A 20,241-nucleotide genomic window follows, 5' to 3' on the forward strand; every position below is an offset into this window, starting at 1 on the left:
GAGGGGGATGGGTGGCTGCCTGCTCACTCAGAGCTATGCTGGGGGTACTACTTGGATGTGTGTGTATGTGTGTGTGTGTGTGTATGTGTGCTTGTCACTCTCTGCGGGTGTTGGTGTTTGCTCCGAGCACAGATGAATCCATGGTTTCAAGGCTTGCATGCATGTTTGTCGTAGATGTAGATGCAAGTTCATGAGACCATGGATGTTAGGGCTCAGCTGTAAAGCGCATGGCTTCCCTTGCAGAGGACCCTGGTTTGGTTCCCAGCACTCACGTGGCAACTTACAACTTCCTCCAGTTCTAAGAGAGCTAATCCCTTCTTCTGACCTCTTCGGGCAAAGTTCAAATGTGGTACACATATGTATATGTAAACAAAACACTCACACCCATAAAATTTATTTTGAAAAGAATATGCATGCGTTCATGCCAGAAAAGGGCATGACGCCTACAGTTTAACCCTCAATACCACCAAAGGAGCATGATGGTATACTTCTGTAATGCCAACATTTGAGAGGTGGGGGGGAGGATCAAGTTCAAGGTCACCTTACTTGGCAACACAACTAATCCAAGACTGGTCCCAGAAGCAATTCATCCCCCTCTCTGCCCCTTGATTTAAGAGGTTCTGTTTCCATAGATGCAGGGAAAGGAGCTCGACACGTGAGGATTACAGGATGATCTCGGGGAGCCTGGCACATGGCGGCGCTGCCTTTGTTCTTATTCTGAACTTGGGACCTTAGCACCATAAGGTAAACCAGAGAAAGAGCATTTGGTCCCACCCCACTTCTGGCCTGCACCCAGAGGGATTCCGGGATTGGCATGGCTAGGCAGGAGTAGCTCCAGGCAGGAGCAGCTCTCTTGCAGGTGGAGGGATCTGCTGTTCCCATGGCTGGGCTGGCCTAGGCTCACATGGCTGTCAATGCCTGGGCCTGACTCAGGGACCAGCTATCCTGTGGGGCCAGTTCTGGGCTCACACACCCACAACTGCCTGTTCATATGCACCTTCTGGTTCAACCCAGGCCCTGGGGCTCAGCTTCTCCTTCTCTGACCTGAAGGACGCCACCCACAAAGTCCCCATCATCCTCTCACCTCCTGGGAAATGACAGGGGTCTGGTCAGTTTGGAGGGGCTTGGGACCTCTGATCAAGATGTCCCCTGGGACTCCCGTCTGGATCTTGTTCAGGTCCCCATTGTAGCTGCAGTGCAGACAGGGAACACATCCCTGCACACGTGTGTCCTTGCACCTGCGGCTCCATCATAGCCAAGCAGAGCCCTAGTGAATGTCCGCTGACAAGGGGTCCCTCAGCCTGGGAACGCCGTTCTCTTCTGTCTTCTGCTCACGAGGGGGCACAACAGAAACTGAAGAGGGGGAAAAGATACTGCTAGTAGGAGATGCTATTCAAGGACAAAACATTCCTAGGCAAAGGAATAAGGTGACAGGCTGGGCGCCGAGGACAACCATGGACTTGGGCCTTCCAAGTATTATTTAGATGCCGGAGCCAGAGAAGTAGATGCAGGCCAGTTCTTGTCTGGAATATTCATTCAACACTTCTGAGCACCCTTGTGCTAGACTTGGGATAGTATACAGTGATCAAACAGACAGTAGACTCCAGTGTTCAGAAACACATTTTTGCTTTATTTTGACTGTCCTGCCTCAATAAACATCTGTAATATGAATGAATAAATGAATGAAGGAAGGAAGATGTGACAGCCACTTTAGGGAAATAGGATGGAGGAAAGAGAAGTCAGCCATACTGAAGCGGAGAGCCCATACCTTAGGCAGGAAGGCTGTCGCGCTGCGCAAATGTGAGATCGGAGTTTGGATCCCTAAACCCCGTGCAAAAAACTGGGCATGGTCATGGTGTGCCCATAATCTCATCCTTGTGAGTGCAGAGGCAGGAGGATTGATGGAACTTGCTGGCAGGCAGCCCAGCTTCAGGTTCTGGTAGAGACCCGGTCTCAGGGAATGAGACAGAGATAAGGCGGCCCATCCGACATCCTCCTCTGGCCTCTTCATACTTGCATGTGTGCACCCCCCCCACACGCATGCATGTATCTCACATGCAAATACACCACACATGTTTGCACACAAAAATAAAGGTCTCCATGGTTTCCAGGGCAAGTCTCCGTAGTGGCTCGTACGGCTGCCACTGTGCCAGAGACACTGGCGCACTCGCTACTGATGCAATCTGCTGTGAAAATTTCCACAGTCCACTGTGTTGAGCAAGGAGAGGCTGCAGAGGAGAGTCTGGATGGGACCTCCATCAGCTAGAAACGGATTGTCATAGAGATCTAGACAGATGCAAAAAGGGTCAGCTGTAACAGGAAAGTGACCATGAAATTGCCTAATACACCTGGAATGTGTCCTTAGGTCGGAGCATGTGGACTTGCAAAAGACACCTCTCTGAGGACAAATCCTGACATTGGCCTTGCTCCACATTCAAAGCGGTTAGACCATTGGAGCAGAGAAGTAGCATGTCCCTACAGCAGCATGGTAGCCACTGCTGCTGCTACTCCTGGGGACAGTAGGTTTGTGTGGTAAGATAGAGAAGGCCAGACATAGATTCAGGCAGACTGGCCAAACTGTCCAGCTTCCAGACTGCTAGTGCCTTAGCCACTGAGATCTCCCCTTCTATCTCCAGTTCCAAGCCCCACCTTGAAGAGACAAAGGTAAGCCCTAACCATGGGCATCTCCCAGAACATGATCTCTTTGGGCAGGCATGATGCCCAGTACTCCTAAGCAGACTTCATAATGAAGTTATATCTAAGCACTCCCTTAACAGGTCCCTTACAGAGCCCAAGATAGACTCAACATTTTGTATAATTTTTCTTAGAAGTGGTCCTCCCAATTAAATAAGATTCAGGCTTTAAAACAAACCATCAGCTCTGTAGAGCCAAGACTCATTGGCCCATTGACCAAACCTCATGAAGAACTCATGCCCCATAGCAAGCTTAGGATCCATAATGAGGGCTCCAACTTAGACCAGACAGTGCCCTTTGCAGCCTAATGCAAGCATAGCCGAGCTGCTGCGTTCAGAGTGCAGGGAGTCCTGTCAGCTATAGAAAGTTCAAGGAGTCGTCCTAGGCCATGTGGAAAGTGGATCAAATAACACTTTAATGGGGCTCATATGGTCCACGGATGGGGCATTTCATGCTGACCCATGCTTGACCACTGGCTTAAAGTAAATTCTCTGATACAAGATACGACTGAACTGTGCACTCCAAAGGGGGAGGTTTCACGGTATAGGAAGTCTACCTCTTACCAAAGGATGCTGAACAGTCATTTGCTGTGGCACTGTGAATAGGTTAGCCCCAGACATAGCCCGTCCAGAATGACATTGCTGCCATGAGGTCTCCGGGCTACCTCCAGCAGGCTTGGCCACTCAGCTAAGGCTGTGAAGACGTGTCTATGTATCTGCTAGATCCCCACTTGGGTTAAGAGACAGGGTGGTGGGTAGCTCTGAAAATAAGGTTCCTGCCCAGTTGGGGTCCCCAGGGACCATGGAGAGGTTTTGGTTATCTGTGGGTTTGTACCTGTTTACTGCCTCTGCCCTTGGTACACTGTTAGCAAGCTCTTTGAGCCAGGCACATGCTCATGCCAAGAGAGTTAATAGTTAACCAGAAAGTGTGTGAGAGAGAGAGCAGAGAAGCCAGGCCAGTAGCTTATACATGGCTCCTGGAGTGGTATGCCTCCCTGTGCCCCTGAGCCATACTCCCTGCCCTTTTGTAGGGGTCCTAGACAGAGGTAAGACAAGAAGGTTAGGGCTCACATTAGGTTGTCCCCTAAGAGACCAACCTGGTTTCCAAAGGGCCTGGCAGAGCCACCCAGGTTCTAGCATAGGCTCCACCCCTTTGCAGGGATCCAGACACCTGGGCTTGGTTAGGGTGGTTTACAGAGTGTGTTGAGTAACCTGTTTTGTTTCATCTCTGAGATGCCTTGCAAGGGAGCACATGTGGCCAGAGAGAGGTTCAAAACAGAAAATACTGCTGCCCCTAAACCTTTCCCTGGGACACATGGCCAGACATATACACACATACATGTGGATATGCTGGGCACATTGGGATCCATTTCTTCCTTTTTTACTTCCAGGAAGGAAATACAAAGGTGACTGTAGCCTAGATCACACAGAAAGCAGACAGCAGGGCCCATCGTCACTTATAGAATTGCTGGAAAAGTCTTTGCATGTTGTGAATCTTCTTATTTGTTCAACTCCATTCTGACAAGCAGGCTGACTTGCTTAGGACCCCAGCTTGGCCACTCATCAACATGGTTGTTGAATCCTCAGACCTGCCCCAAAGACATCTGTGGTCTTCATCTATCATAGGAGGTTAACTCGCTATTAACCTATGGCCCACCTGATGGTCCGCTGCTTCTGGGTCAGCCTTATATCCACCTGCATCCCGAGTCATGAGTCAGTGCCAAGACTAAGGGGTAATTTTCCTTTTAAGTGTTGAAGAAATATGCTTTGCAAATATTGGGAAGGGTGGTCCTATCAAAGGAAAGAGGCCTAAGAACTTATCACTCTTGAACACACACTGCATGTGTCCAGTCAGAGGGTCTCATGGTCCCTGGATCCTGGGTGCTGAGTGAGAAAGAGAGCAGGTCATGTTCCAACACCTGCGCACTCACTCCTACTATGCAACCACCGAAATCAGAATTGGTTAGGACAGTTGCCCGGAGAGGCAGGCATCTGCCACACCCTTTCCATCCTCATAGACTGTCTCTGAAAGCACAAGTCACGGCAAGTCAGCTGTACCTATTGCAAGTTCAGAAAACCTCCAGGGGCACTTGTCCCTTGTCCTTGAAGAGAGTGGGCATGGGTGACCCTTTAAAAATCTTCCTCCTTCCTTTTCTCATCCTTGCAAATAACCAGTCTTGGAGCTGGAGGCCACATGCACCTGTAAATCCAGCAGGGAGGGTGAGGTGGAAGACTTAGGCCTAGACAGTGTCCTAGCCGATAAATAAATGGATAAACATATCTCCTTATAAGTTTTTTTTATTAAAATACTGTCATACCCAGTGGACTGCAGCAGCAATCCTGGTACAGGGTGGCGTAACAAAACAGCCATGTTTACACTTTAAATATTCATGATAACTTAAAACACACAGACACACGTCATGGTCTTTGGCAGAAAATGTTCACAGCAACAAAAAATACTTTAAAAAGAAATACCAAATATTAATCCAAAATATATTAAGATGTTTTTTTTAACTTTCACAATTTTTTTTTGCCTTTTCTCCCCTCCTCTTTTTTTTTTTAACTTTTATCTTTGTAAACAATGCACATGAACCAGATGTATTTTTCAGCATTTACATAGGGGTAGGGGGATTAAAAAAATATGCAATTGCCCAGCAAATGCAAATGTTTAAAAAGGAAACTCAGAGAACCATGGGAATGAAACAACAAACAGAACTTGAAAACAGTGAAAGGAAAACAAACAAAACAACCAAAGGTTCAAGGAGGAAACACAAAAGCTCTGAAGTCCACCCATGGCGCGCGTTCTGAGCCGGATGGGGGTTACTTTAAGACCAAAGTCAAAGTCACAGTCACTGCTGCTGGTAGGCTGCCAAGTGGGATGCTTCACCCAGTTCCGGGTAGCTGGCCCTGCTTTGGGGCTGGGGCACCAGAAACTCGAGGAGCCAGCCTCGTGGGTGCCATTTTGTGATGGGACACAACACACCGAGGACTTTTGTCTTTTCAACAGCACAGCTTCCTCTCCCAGTCCCTGCCAGTGGGAACTAACGCGTTTTAGAGAACAACTTCTCCAGTTTCTTCAAAGAGAACCTGGTGTTGGGCATGACAGGTGACCATACGTGGCGGCTCATTGCATCTGGCTCAGTTTATAACCGACGGACAGGATGTCGCAGGGACAGGAGCTGTGGAGCCATTCAGAAAGGCTGGTGACAAGATCCCCACAGGCATTCAGCACAGGGGTTTAAAATGGAGGAAAGGCAACCAGTATCAAACTCCATGGCCAAGAACTGGAGGCAGAGAAACGTCTGGTAGACCTGTCAGATGTTTCAAGAACTGTGGCAGCAGGGCCAGGCAGCACAGCCCTGGAAGGAGAATCTGAACCAGCATGCTTAGTCTTCTGTTCCCAAGGAGGGAGAATTATGTACAAAACACAATGTTCTGCAGGCCCCTCAAATGGCCCCTAACCTATTCGAAGTGAGAGGCGCGATGGTGGCTCCCAAAAGACTCACACTCCTAGTAGCTCCCCCAAAGAGTCTAGTCTTAGCAATCCGAAGAAGACAGTGAGAAAGTGAAGAGCAGAGGGGGTTGGCTGGGAGCGTGCTTAACCACGTACACCAGGGCTGGCCTGGTTACCCCAGCAGACCACCGGATGTACCCAGCCATTCTTGGGAATCAGAATCTACTCCCCTTTCCTTTCATGCCTGAATTCAACTGGGCAGGACGGACGGGGCTCAGCTCCTTTCTGCTCCAGCAATAGACCTTGGGCAGCAGGGGAAATCTGGCTCTTCCTTCCCCATGGGCATGAGAGGAATATGGGCCAAGAAGCAGTCTTCTGGGGGTGCAGATTTTCCTAGGTCCCCGGTAGTGCTAGTGTCTGAGCGTTATGCACCACACCGTGTATGGTTGGAGAAAGTGAGGTGCAGCCCTTGAAGACGGCTGGAAGGCCAGGGGGAGGCCAGGAGTCAGGGTCCCCAAGGCCTCACCTCTTTCCTTCAGATCAGTATTTCCACCATGTCTGACAGGTCCTGAACTTTGGTTGCAGCCACAGAGTCTGGAGAAAGACAAGATTACAACAGGTCTAGTCTGTGAGTATTATCCACTCTTTCTTTCCCACTCCCAACGTATTTTAAAGACAGGATCCCTCCCCTAAGTTGTCCCAGTCTCCAGGTCCCTCTAAACTTGGTCAACTACGCACAATGCTGTGCTCTCTCCCCTCAGCGGGGACCTAGAGGGCTGAGGAAGTATGCCTGTGTTTAGACTCTCAACTGGCTAGAGTGATCAGTTGAGGGGTGCCCCCAGGGCTAGAAGCATTCTTGTCATGCCTGTGGTTTTCTGAGATCATGAGGCACACACGGGCAGCTACGCAAGGAGGATGGGAACGAGAAAGGGAACAGGCTTCTTCAAGGTCCTCTTTTCTGAGCTCTTCCAGTAGCTTCCCAACCCAAGATGCCTAGCTCCATCATCTTAGCTATATGGACCGGCAGGAGGTATGTGAGGAAAACTCGGAAGGAGGTACAGCGCCTTCTGATGGGGTGCTTTCTTTCTGAATTATAGGTCTGCCCCCCACTGAGGCTTTCACGCCTCCCATGACCCTTAGTTCACACTGTGGGGCTTCCCGTGGTGGATGAATTTGGGGAAAAAACACATATTCCAGTTCACAACTACTGTGTCCTCAGCCCCCATCTAACTAACACACAGGCTAGGGGTAAGTGGGGTGCTTACCCAGAGAGGCTGTCCTTTGGCTACTGCTGCACCCCAGGAGGCTCTCGGCTTCTGAGGCTAAGCAGGCAGAGGTGCCTTCTGCAGGGCCATCGGTCTGGGTGCTCCCATCTCTGCTCCCGTGTTTGGTGTGGGTCGGGAGAAGAGGAGCTGTGGCTGGGGGCTCCTCTGCTGGTACCCGGTCTATGGAAAGGAAAGGAGGTTGGTGGATACAGCTTGATGTAGGGGACAAGGTCCCCAATGAAGGACATCAGCAAACTAGCTGGACTGAGCTGCTCTTAATTTGCAAGGTGTATAGTAAAATGAAAGGCTCCCTCTTTGAAATGGGAATAAGTGGGATCACGTTAGGCATTGATGCTCGGCACCCCTTCTTTGTAGCTGAAATCTAGGACTTCTTAGTATTTGCTTAGGAACAGTAGAGACTTGCCTACATTTCTCTGTAAGCAGCTGGAGGCCCAGTATCCACTTTTTATTAGCAGGGCCTCTGTGAGTTTCAGGGTCATGGGAACCAAAGTAACCAGGTCCCCTAGAAGAGGGGTCAGGAAGCCCTGGTTTCAGTAGGCATGTATTCTGAGAGTCCGGGAAGGTGCTGTCAAAGGTTCCTTCTTCCTCCCTGCCCCACTGCAAGCATCCTCATACCTACTGTCGGTCGGGCAGGTGCATCGGTTTGCCGCTCGCTGGATGAGAGCCCTTGCCAGCCCTGGACTCCCACTGCAGCCGCGAAGATGGACGGCACAGATTTGGCAGGCCGCAGGGTGCCTTGGGTAGCCTTGCCAGGGTCTTTCCTGGAGCGCTGCTGAAGGACCTTGATCACTGCATCCTTCTCTAGGATCTGGGCATGGAGCACCTTTAACCTGCGGGAGAGGCCAGGGTCAGACCTACAGATTCAGCCCCTTCGTTGTACCCAGCTCGCAGAAGCTGGAAGGAAACGCAGACATCCCTCCCTGAGGCCAGGTAGGACCTCTTGTCCTTGTGAGGGCACTGCATAAAGTTATTAATGTTCTGAGACTGCTGTACTCTGAGCCCACCTCATTGTAAGAGTCAGGTCCCACAGTGAGGACCCACGGTGGCCAGACCTTGTATGGTACCCACCCACCTCCAGCCTGAGCACAGGAGGGATTCACTCAGGGAAACAACTGTTTATAATTTCTGGAATGCCAAACATTCTGAGCTGCTGAGGGTGGAGCCTTTGTCCCAGTCCAGGGACAAAGGACTGGGCAGAGACTGGCTACCATCCCCTCCATCTTCTCTCCCCCCATTTGTCCCTGGCCTGACCCTATAGTACCTGCTCTCCATCTCTTGGTGCCTGTGGTTGCCTGCCAGCAGGCCTTCGTTGAAACTGCTGCTGGGCGAGGGCTGTGGGGAGTGTCTGATGAGAGTGGAGTCACGCTGCGCAGCCGCGGTGGCAGCGGCATCCATGGCAAACTGCCGCATGGCCCGTTCCTCCAGATACTTTTGTTCCCACTTGGTCATGTCAGCCTCTAGAGCCAGGATCTGTTCTTCCTTCTCTCTCAGTTGCTCTGACAGTCGCAGGGCACTGAGCTCAGCAGACCCACCATTGCTGCCACCACCACCAGGGAGGGTGCCTGCCTGCCTCTGCAGAGCAAGGAATATCACGGTCAAGAATAAAGCTGGGCTGTGTGGGACCGTGGCCCCATGCTTCCACGAAGACCTTGTTCAGTCATTTGCAGCGCACACTCCCCGTTTCCTACTTCCACCCAGAGATACAGCAGATAACAAAGCTCCTCACATTCTCTCCCAATTTACGGTAGGCAGGGACATAAGGGCACATACGACCAAAAAAAGCAATTCTCTGAAGTAGGAGTGGGAATATGAGCAATAATCACATTGGGACAACTAAGTTTTGGTCCCCCTACTTCAATGACAGGGTAAGGTTGGGTGTGGAGACTGAACTCTATCTGGTTTGTAAACAACAAGAAATGTTTATGTCCAAATACAAAGCACAGACTCAGGGCTTGGATGTCTGCTTCCTATCTTGGGAAGATAGGTGAGAGTGGTTCAGTCTTCTGCATGAAAATTATTAGTGACCACAATCTGGTAAGGAGGTCCCAGTTTCTGTTACTGTCAAGGTAAGACCCATCAAGTCCTCTAAATCTAAACATAGGCCACATGGCAGAGCCTTTGCTATCCAAGGTGATTGAGAGGGGCCAAGCAGCCAAGGGGCACATGGAACAATCATCTTTCCCAGGGGACAAAGAATAGAGACCAGGGATGCCTCCAGCCCAGCTCTTCTGGGCTCACCTGTTGCGCACGAAGGGCTTTGAGTTCCTGCTCCAGGCGCGTGCGCAGACGCAGCTCCAGCTGCTCCCGCTTCTCACAGGCAGCCTGCAACTGTCCCAGTGCCTGCTGCAGCCGTTCCACCTTCTCCACATAGGCCTGCTTCTTGCGTAGCTCCTCCTCAGCCCGAGCAGCCCGGCTTTGTGCATTGCCCAGAGCCTGCTCCAGCAGTTCAGCACGTCGCCGCTGGTCCTCGATGGCGCCACGCAGCAGTGCCATCTCCCGCTCCAGTTTCTCCTGTTCCTGCTGCTGCTCATAGTCTGTCGGGGAGACATTGAGGAGGAGTGATTAGTGATGCTGGCCACATTTACCCACCCCTGGGCTCAGGACCGACAACTGCTGCTCACCCTCCCTCGACATTCCTGGGAATTGTGTATGGCATTTCAGTGAGATGCAGGTTAAGAGTAAACACTCAGAGTCTTGAGGTGACCCTTGCTATAACAACTAAGCTAAATGGCCTCTCAGCTGGGACACTGCTCAAATTATGCCAGGCGAGGTCATCACCAAAACGTATGCACAGTTTTCCTTAAGCTTCAAAATGACTAGAGACTCGTCAGGCAGGAACTGAGCCAACCCTTTATAGATTAGGGTACTATAACAAGGTCATTGTTCAAGCAGGAAGAAGGGGGCAGGCACATTTCACATCTTATCCCACTCAAATCCCAGGTAGGATTTGTGGCTCCTGATTACAGAGAAAGAAACACAGGAACCGAATGGCTGACGGAGAGCTCCAGCTATCTGGCTGTGCCTGCAGTTCTTGCCCTAAGTGTCTGCTTGGAGTGCAGCCTGCAGACTGGAGGATCTCCTCTTCAGTACCCCTGTCTTTACGTGGTCTGGGAGAGCCAGATGTAGGCTGGCAGGCACACAATAGAATTCCAACCCCATAGCACAGGGACAATGACACTAGTCCAAAGACTCCGAGATTCCAGCTATCCCTGACTGCTTTGCTAATCGCTTGGAGGAGCTCTGCTCAGAGAAACTCTCCTCTAGGTAGGCCAAGGTTTTTCTAAGTGATGCTCTAAGCCTACAACCACCTCAAAGCACGCGCCCCCCCCCCCTTGGGAGTCTTAGGCCGGTCGACTAAGTGTGGCTGCCTATTTCTCTGGAGACCTGGGGCTGTGGATCCAGTTTTTTGCTTTCAGATGCCTTGTACAACTTCGGCGATACCTTGGTAGGGTGTGGAAGGCTAAGCATGCTTAGCAGGCTCCCCACATTCAGGTCCCAGGCACCCTTTGTGTTCACCCTCTCTCCTCCCAAAGCCAAGGGCTGGGCGCCGCTGGGGCCGAAGGGCGCCACTGTCAGGCACACAGGGAGGGAACGGAGGGGGACCGGCCGGGAGCGGAACAGCCCAGCGGCTCTGGAATGCCAGGCATCCAGGTCACCCGCGGCTGCGAGATTAATGGCTCCAGCAAGAAGCCAAGAACAGCCTGGCGCTAGCTCGCTCCCCGGGGAGCGGAAACGCCTCCCGGCTGCTTCTGCCCCGTCCCCCTCTGAGGGCTTCCAGAAAGCCTCCCTAAGACTTCCTTTCTTCTCCAGAGCCTGGGCCCAAAAGCCGCCCTTCCCACCAGAGCACCCCTAATCTCCCTTTCCCTAGCTGTGGGCCCTCTGCAGGCTCCCAAGGGCAACCCTGAGGCGCCACACCTCCTTCCCCTTCACCTCCGTTCCAGAGACCTTTAGCCACCGTCACCTCATTTTGAAAGGTAGTTGTGGATAACCCAAGTCTTGCCCAATCTGAGCCAAAGGCTGATTAGCAAGCACGCCAGAGCTCTAAGTCCTTGAACAAGAAGGGGGCACTGCCAGAAGCTCTTTCCCCTCTCTGGACACCCCTAAAGGACTCTCAAAAATCTCCTTCCTACGAGCCTTCTTTCCTACAAGCCTGTCATTCCCCCAGTGTCTGACACCTCCTTCCCTCCAGCATCCTTCTGCTGTTCTCAGAGATTTTTCCCAGGCCACCAGGGGCTTCCTAATCACCAGTCTCCAGGATCCTGAACACTTTTCCCCCTGAACCTGTGGGAACCTGTTCCTGCCTTCAGCTTACCTCACCTCCCTGCCATGTTCTGGGTGAGTTCCCACCCCTCTGCCCAGTGCTTAGTTCAGTCCCACTAATGAAGATTGTGGCTATCCCAGGACCCTCCAGTATGGATATCCCAGTTTCCCCATGCCCTCCAACTTCTGGTATCCCCAGCCTTCCTGCTGTCTGGCATTTCTAGGAAACTCCTCTACTGCCAGGGCTATCCTGGCCTCCCTGCAGGAGGGACCGATGCTATACCAAGGGTCGGTATTGTGTGGCTCAGCCAGACACAGCTCCCTAGTCCCTGTTCACCTTTGGAAACCACTCTTCCCCACAGCAGCCATTCAGTAAACCTGTTCCGTAAGTGCCACTCTGCAAGGAAGTGGGTTAAACCTCAAGGGCGATGGATTGGGGTCACAGGGGTCTCATGGCCTGTACACCCAGCAAGGTTTCTTAGCAGCTCCCCTACTCACTCTGAGCAAGCAGCTTGGCCACCATGTCCTGACTGCCCGCCTGGGCTTCCTGTGTCTTGCTTGCCAGGTGTCGATTTGCAGATTCCAATCTCTCTGTTTCAAATAAAGAGATGTTTTAATATCAAGGAATGTATGTTGCAAGTCTGGGAGTTTATCCTAGGGTCCTAACTGTAAGTCCACATCCTTCAAGCTAGGGATGGGCTTAGAAAGAAGTCCCAGCTCAGACCAGGGCCCAAAGATGGGGACTCATGGGGGGCCTCTACAGCACAGAACAGAGATTCTGAATTTCCCCACAAAACAGATCCCTCAAAGTCCTCCCAGCTTCCAAACACACAAGCCTAGTTCTCACCTCTAAGATCGCGGTTGAAGTCCTGCAACCGCCTCATCTCGCTATCCATCTTGTTCCTCATCGTCTTCTCCAGGGCCTCACGCTTGGAAGAGGTCCTCATCAGGCTCTCGTGGGCCTCAGAGAGCCGCTGAATTTCACTTTCCAGCTGCAAAAGACGGACAACGAGCTGAATGACAGGAAGGGTCCGAGGGAGTGAATGAGGCCAGCGGCTCTAGTGGGGTAATCAAAGTACGGCAACCTCATAGGTAGGGCAGACCGCTGGGACAGACAGCCCTTCCTAAGGAAGGACAAGATGCTGCCTGGACCCAGCGCTAGAAGCTCTTCAAAGGGGGGGGCTACCTCCAGCCTGCCCCACGCCCCATGTTTATAAGAGGCATTTTGTTTCTGCCTAACATTGTCTGATAATCTGAGTGCAAAGGACAGGGATGAGCATATTTGAGGTGGTTCAGCCTATCTAGAACATTGTGGATACACAGTACTGGGAGGCCTGAGGCGATTGCTAAAGCTGAACCTTAGCACACAGCTGGCCAGGCCTCACCAAGGAAGGGGGCGCCAGACCCCAGTCGGAGCTGCCTCTGACCACAGCATGTGGCTGCCCCTCCCACTTGGAAGCCACAGGTCTTACACGTGCTCCTAGCTAGCTTGCTATGCCAACTCCCGCTGCTTTTTCTTTTCCCTAAGAGGAGGGGCTTTCTCTTTGGCCAGGGCTGGCCTGGAACAGACTGGCTGTTGTGTGGGCGCACAAAGGGTTCTCTGTGGGAGGTGTCCACAGGAGGGGCTGTGCAGGGCGAGGGTGCAAGTGTGTGGAGAACTAGTGAATGAGTTCTTTCTAACCACCCCTGGCCAGCAACTGCTCAGGCACCAGGGCAAACCGCCTGGCTGTTCCCTCAGCTGTCTGGAGTGAGCTTGGGGTGTGTGTGGGGGGGCGACGTGGGACAGAATTTGGTGCAGGAAGCAGTCTGACAGGCTTTCCCACCTCCTCTGTGTCCCCCAGCCCCTAGGAGTCTCTACCTTCTCTATGCGGCTGGCCTTCTCGGCAGAGCTCTCCAACTCTCTCTGCAACCTCTCATTGTCCCTCTGCAGCCTGGCGTTCTCCCTCAGTACTGTCTCCATCTGCACCAGGTGGGCACTGCTCGCGGTGGCCTGGGAACTTGCTGGTCCCTCCACTGCAGGTGGACTGAAGGAGCTTGGGGGACCATGGCTTAGAGCGGCTGGATGAAGGGGTGGGGAGTGCTCCTGGGGCTGCTGTAAGTACTGGTACTGCTGCTGCTGGAGGAACACTGGGGGTACCTGGGCCTGGAGGATCCTGGAAAAGAAGAGGCAAAAAGGTCAGAGACTGACACACCCACACACTCTGGCTATTCCTATTGCCAATGACTGAGCCTCCCCAGTGTCTGGCAGCCACCAGTGGGGAGGGCCAAAGCCACATGGAAACTCAAAAGGGTCAGAGAGCAAGACCAGTGTGGGGTGCGTTGTGGTGCAGCGTCCTGACGCTTGTTCAGTTCAGTTGCTCCATGTGGCTAAGGCCTCAGGTATCAGCCCAAGCAACCCTGGGCATCCTAAGCATGTACACAGCTTAAATAAAGTTTCTTCTGAAATGCATCCTTCACCTTTCCAATTGACACAAGGTTCTTTGGGATGGAACCCACACAGCTCTGCAGGTCTAGTGGCTACATTCTGGTCAAGTCAGCTAAAGCAGCTCACTGAAATTTTCTCCTCCTTCTTTCAGGGTCTTGCTACCCCCAGCTACGAAATTCTTTTCCAAGACCCCAGCTAAGATTAGAGCAGGGAAGCAGGTGCTGAGCCTGAGCTCAGTCAGACAAACAGGGGCGGATTTCAGCCCCAGCTGCTGGCCTGCAGCAAATGAGCGTCTTGGCTGCCCAGGGTCACGCCACCTTTGCCTGCTAAATCACAAAGTGAGGCCTGACAGAAAGGCCAGCAGACAACAGGCACCCATAACTGTTTAGTCCACCTCTGCTGGTGGGCACTTCAGAACAAGGGGCCACCCCTGGATTAGCTCAGCAGCAGAGCTAAGGACAGTGTTCCACTGGTCCCTGGCATAGGTATAGCATATACCTATGTATATACTATATACCTATAGTACATCCTCAGACTCCATGTCAAGAGAGGAACAAAGAGAGAGACATGGGTAGTGAGAAGGCCTTTCTGGGGCCATGTGACTCCAAGTGCCACGACTCCCTCAGTTGTCCTAAGAAATTTCTAGGTCCTAGAAGACCCCTAAAGGCAGATTTCACCTCTGGGTCTATTACGCATCCCCAGTGCTCCCCTGTTTTTGATTCCTCATCCGGTTAGCTGAGGAAAAGCCTCCAAGGAGAGCAGGTTAGAGGGCGGTCACTGGGCTGACTAAACTATCTTGTTGGTAAGTGTGATCCTCTCAGGGTGGCTTCAGAACACTGCCATTCTCCCCTCAGCAAACCCCCGCCCTGACAGGCCAGGCGGATACAACCGGCATTCTTCGGGAATGATTTAGCCCCAAGAATGGAGACTCCTTTCCGCTCACACTTGCTCTCTCTGCTCTTGGTTCAGCCGTTGCCCATTTCCCCCCTCCCCTTTTTTTTTTTTTTTTTTTTTTTTTGTTCTCCAGCAAACAGTCCACTTCCTTGCCTGGATATTATCTTTTCCTGACAGGGTTCAATAGGGCTAGTCCAAAAGAAGAAATTCTTCCTGAACTGCCCTGAGGAGGGAGATAAGGTGGGTGTCTGGAGTGTGGAGGCCAAGTCAACCCACAAGGCTCCATCCCCTGGTTCCCCCAGGCCAGGGCCACCACTCTTTTCCAGAGAAAAGAAAAATAACTGGTGGGGACCAGAGTGACAAAAGGAAGAATCAGCAGGTGTGAAGTGAGCCAGACTTTGACCTTGAATCCAGAGGGTCTGCAAATTCTTGGGTCCCCGGGTAAAACTTCCTGGAACCCCACTTCACCATGATGGTGTTTATATAGAAAAGGTGAGGGGCTTGGTGGAGCGTGCCTTTAATCCCAGCACCTGGGAGGCAGAGGCAGTTGGAAATGTTTAAGGCCAACATAATCTTCACAGCGAGCTCCCCCCCCCCCAAAAAAAAGGGTCAGTTGACTCAGGCAGCCCCTTGGTTTCTAGGAACCTGAACTCCTGTGCCAATCACTGATCCGGCTTCCTGCTTGCACTCATTGGGCTCCCAGCTTCCACCCTGGCTCTTTGGACCCATTCGCTAAGGCTGGTATTGTGATGTGCCTCTTTTAAAAGTCCATCACACACATACACACACCCAAGACTTCACACTCAGTTAAGCCAAGTCACTACCCTGATACAACAGCAGCCTGAGTCTACACACAAAGGCTCACCTAGGCCCAGAATCCTCAAGCTGACAGACAAGTAGAAGGGAAAACACAGTAAGAAATTCACTAGGAGACAAGGCAGCTGCGACAGGTGGCTGCCTAGTTCTTTCAGCCTCAGGAGCAGCACCTCTCAATGACAACAACAAACTCCATTTTTCCTTTAAAAACCTCCAGGAAGTCCCACCTTTGGCCTACTTATCTTGGGAGTAGTTTGGCAGGGATTCCCACTGTCTTTTGTTAGTTCTCTCTAAAAAAAAATATCACCTTTAAACCCCATTCCCAGCCACTGGGGACCCTCCTTACTTGCTATAGACAATGTATCTACATTCAGAGTTAAAGCAATGATGTCAAGTTTTTTTTGTTTGTTGTTTGTTTGTTTGTTTTAGAAAGTCTTGCTGTATAGCTCCAGCCTGGCCTAAGTGTGCTACCAGGACTGGCAGCTAACTTTGTAAGTCAGCTAGCTAAGTCCCCCTATCCTCCAGCCCTCACCAAGAGCAGACAGTCCCAGGAGCTGGCATGGGTGCAGGAGAATAGGGATCACGTAAGTTAGGACCCAAGGTATATGACTTGGGGTTCTCCTGGGAGAATGGACTAGAAGAAATCCAGGGTGGGGTAGTCACCTGACTTCCGCGTGCTGAAAGTGTGGGCTGCTTCGAAGACGGTATCGTGGGTCAGCAACAGCCGCAGTCTCATGAGCCAGTGCAGCGTGTGGGTACTGAGGTGGGGGCCCACGGGGCTCGGGGCCCTCAGATGGGGGTCCTCGGGGTTGGGGACCCTGCTGGCTGCGGGCCAGCTGAGGGAAGCTGTGTGAAGAGCTCATGTGGCTGGGGGCCCGAGCACCATTTCTTTCCAGGGACAACTGCAGAAGTCGTTCACTCAAGGAGCGTACATGGCCGTGCCTCAACTCACGCAGAGCCTCATCCTGCCGCCGGCTGCCTCCTGATGCCCCTCTAGGATCTCGGTCCCCAACATGGGGCCGGGGTCCTGCCTGCTGCGCTGCGTAGTACTGGGAGTAGGCTTTAGCCTCCTCATAGGTGGGCAGCTCTTCTCCCTTGCTGGGCTGTGGGCACAGCCGGTACAGCCTGTTCTCTGCCAGATGGGTCTCTCCACCTTGATGCTCCTGGCCCTGGGGCTCCTGCCTGGTGGCCTGCTGTAGCACCTGACTGTCCTCAGGTGCTCCAATCTCCAGGGAGGCCTGGGGGCTCCCTGTGCCCCCAGCTCCAGCCCCACCCCTCAGGGCCTGTTGCTGGATGGCCAGGAGTGTGCGGGTCTCTGTCAGGTTGCCGTAGCGCAGCTGCTCCTGGATGAGGCGGTGCAGGACTGTCCCTGAGGAGTCTTCCAGTGTCCTCATGCTTCTCTGGCTTGCACACTCTTGCCTAGACAATGGCCAGCAGGCACCTGGTCCTAGAGCACCTAAGAGAAAGGACAGCAATCAATGGAAGCACATAAGAGGGAGGGGGCGCTTGCCATAACACTGCTTGAGAAAAGGTGGTTTTACACAGGCCCAGATCCAAGTGCCAATGTGGTGGCCATCTGTCTACTGAACCTCTGATCCTCAGTTTGTCCACTATATATATATATATATATATATATATATATATATATATATATATATATATATATATATATAGTGCTTCTTTGAGAAGCTGAGTGCCTGGTGTGCTATAAATCCTTGGCAAATGCTTATCGTCGTAATGACATTAATGGGGACTTAGCTGATCCTACAGAAATGCAATAGAAAACTGGAAAGTTTATCTAATAGGGACCACTGCAGTCAGCCGCTACACCCACCAGTCTCAATGAATGACTCTAGGACAAGCCTCCATCAAATTCAACCACATAGCAGTTTAGACCCCAGTTTACTAGCAGATGGCAAAGAATGAATGCAGCACGGTAGAAAGAAGCTCTAAGCCAATGACCCCCATGATCTTGAGAACGAAGATGTTTGAGCCATAGGTAGTCCACCACCCTTCACCTGCTTCTCTTCCTGGAAGCAGACAGTCCCTGGGAAAGAGACCCTGAACCCAGCTTCTTCAAAGGCTGCCTTATAAAATAAATCTGAGTCTCCTTGTCATGGCTGATCTTAACAGTCATTCGGCAAGGTGAGCAGGCAGGAGAAGCTGTGTGTGAATTGGCAAACGCGGCTAAAGAAAGCTAACAATAGGACAATGGTCTTGTGAGGAGGCAGAAGTGCGCTTGCAGTAACTGAAGCCAGAGAAACATCCTAGATTTTAGGATCATCCTCCTTTCTTGGCACACACATCTGCTACTCCGGAAAGCCCCTACTTGTACCCTAGGCACACAGGGGGCCGTCCCTTTGCATCTCTATTGACATTAGAAACAACCACCTTAGCCCAATTGATGCGTAATGAGGTAAAGGGGAAACCAAGGAAATGTGCTCGGCCTCAGTTTGGGAATGGTATGTTGGCAGAGCTGGGGGAAGGAAATGAGTCCTGAGGTCACCTATGCACTCATTCTTCCCAGCACCCAATCCTCCCCGCACTGCACCCTACAGTGTGTAAGACTTCAGGAGTCTACTCGCACGCAGCTTTTTTTCTTCGCGGTATTTCCTAGGTTAACCACAGTCTGGGCTGACACCCGCTAAGGAGGATCCGGGAGCGGCTAGAAGGAATGCGGAGCCTTCGCTACAGATTCCAGGCGTGCCAAGTATGAGCCGGGCACCCGGAGCAAGGAACATTTCCGAGGCCTTTCATCGCACACAGGTCCCATTCTAATCCCCTAGATGCACAATCTTTCAAATACCTCTAGGTGAGCCCTTACTGAAAACCAGCTTCCTTACCCGGGCGTTGCACCTGGCCTGCTCTGGAGCTCTGCACACGGAAAACTACCTTCCTAAGCAAACACGCGTTTCTGGTCTTGGCCTGGGTTCCCTCTAGCAAAAGGAGCCAAAGCTAAGTTAGCCAGGCCAGGACTCCTGCTCGACCCGAGGCGGACCACTAGCAACGACGACTGCCCGAGTGCCCCGGGAAAGCAAAACCCACAACCGCGAGAGGTCTTTAAGCATCGCGGGTCCGCCTCCCTCCCCAGACCTCTTTGTTTTCCAAATACTCCAGCGCTGACGTCACCGGGCTGGACAGCAGGCTGCATTCTTTCTAAGTGAGAGCCAGTTCGTGGCTCCGAAGAGGATTTTCCAAGGAAGACAAAGAGGAATTCTTGAGCTAGCTGAGGGTAAAAGCCACCTGTATCCCCAATCTAGACAAAGCAGTTACCTCGACCCTGCATTCGGCAAGATATGCCTACAGCCCTTTTCCACTTGCCCCAATCGCAAGACTCACACCCCCAAACACCGATCCTCTGTCCCTCCTCCAGCCCCAGTGGGTCGGAGAGCCGGTCCGACAAACCCCCTCCAAAGCGCATACCGGGGGCTCCCTGGACTAGACAGACGACTGGGATCGATCCTCGAAAGGGTGCACCGCCTCACCTTCCCGCTCCAGGAGAGGCTCGTTCTCGCCAGCTCCGAATTTCAGAAAAGGCCGGACAGACCGCGGTGTCGGGGTGCCGCTGGGAAGCGTCCCCGCTGGCCTCGCGCGCTGCCCGGAGAGCCGGGCACCTTTCTTACCGCTGCGGCCCGCGGCTGCCGGCGCGCGCAGACCGAGTTCGGCTTTAGGTCGGTTCGGTAGTAGAGGTGCGCACTCGTCGGTGGCGCCGACGTTCTGGCTGCTAGCGCTCCAGTGCGCAGCCCCTGGGTCAGCCCGCGCTGGAGGCGGCTGCTATGCCAGGAATGTGAGAGTTTCAGGTTCCCCCTCGGGATCAAAGCGAACCACAAATAACCTCTCAGCGCGCCGCCCTCCTCCGCCCTCCGCCTCCTCCTGCTCCCGTCCCGGCCCCCGCCTTCCTCCCAGGAGGCGGCGCTGAGGCTGGCCGCTGGGCTGGCCTCAGCCTTGTCCCCTCGCCACCCTGGGCTCTGGCGGCTGTGCCGCGTTCCCTGCCCCCTGCCTTACTGTCCTAGTTGTTGTTGGGGGTGTCTTAACCAACTCAGCCAAGATCGTCCCTCCACTGTCTGGCGCCCGGTTCTCACCCGTCATTCCTACAGGCACGGAGGGATTTCCAAGGAAGAGCCTCGCACGCCCCTCTGGTGGCTGAGGGAGGGGTCTCTGGAGTTTCGGAGATGGCGGGAGGATTGCGAAGCATTCCACATCCGCCCAGCTTTGACCGTGCTGCAGGCGAACCGACGCTTCAGCTTGCAGCTACCCAGCCTCTTTCCTAACCTCTACTATTTCACCCCCCAGCGGAAAACTTTGAATTGCACTTTTATTGTTTACAAACACCTTCGACAGCTCTTTTAGATCCTGCCTCTACAGGAAGTGTGAATCTGGGTTGAAAATCTGGTGGATTTGACCCACTACCCA

General features: G+C 52.5%; 1 protein-coding gene across 4 annotated transcripts; it reads right to left on the reverse strand.

Annotated features, from left to right (window-relative positions):
• Positions 1–4,980: 4,980 nt before the first annotated feature.
• Positions 4,981–19,968, reverse strand: Amotl2 (angiomotin like 2). 4 transcript variants are annotated; one of them, XM_026789603.1, is made up of 10 exons: positions 19,911–19,968; positions 16,492–17,284; positions 13,552–13,846; positions 12,541–12,685; positions 12,192–12,284; positions 9,672–9,967; positions 8,695–9,005; positions 8,049–8,263; positions 7,413–7,592; positions 4,981–6,741 (listed from the first exon to the last, which is right to left on the reverse strand). In XM_026789603.1, the coding sequence occupies exons 1-10, from the start codon at positions 19,915–19,917 to the stop codon at positions 6,683–6,685; spliced, it is 2,394 nt and encodes a 797-aa protein (XP_026645404.1). In that variant the 5' UTR covers positions 19,918–19,968; the 3' UTR covers positions 4,981–6,682. The 4 variants fall into 4 exon arrangements, with proteins under 4 accessions (XP_026645404.1, XP_005367843.1, XP_026645405.1 ...); XM_005367786.3 differs by lacking the exon at positions 19,911–19,968 and adding an exon at positions 19,314–19,602; XM_026789604.1 differs by lacking the exon at positions 19,911–19,968 and adding an exon at positions 19,252–19,392.
• Between the last annotated feature and the right edge of the window lie 273 nt (positions 19,969–20,241).

Source organism: Microtus ochrogaster, unplaced genomic scaffold, assembly GCF_000317375.1.
Source record: "Microtus ochrogaster isolate Prairie Vole_2 unplaced genomic scaffold, MicOch1.0 UNK24, whole genome shotgun sequence".
Lineage (NCBI taxonomy): Eukaryota > Metazoa > Chordata > Mammalia > Rodentia > Cricetidae > Microtus > Microtus ochrogaster.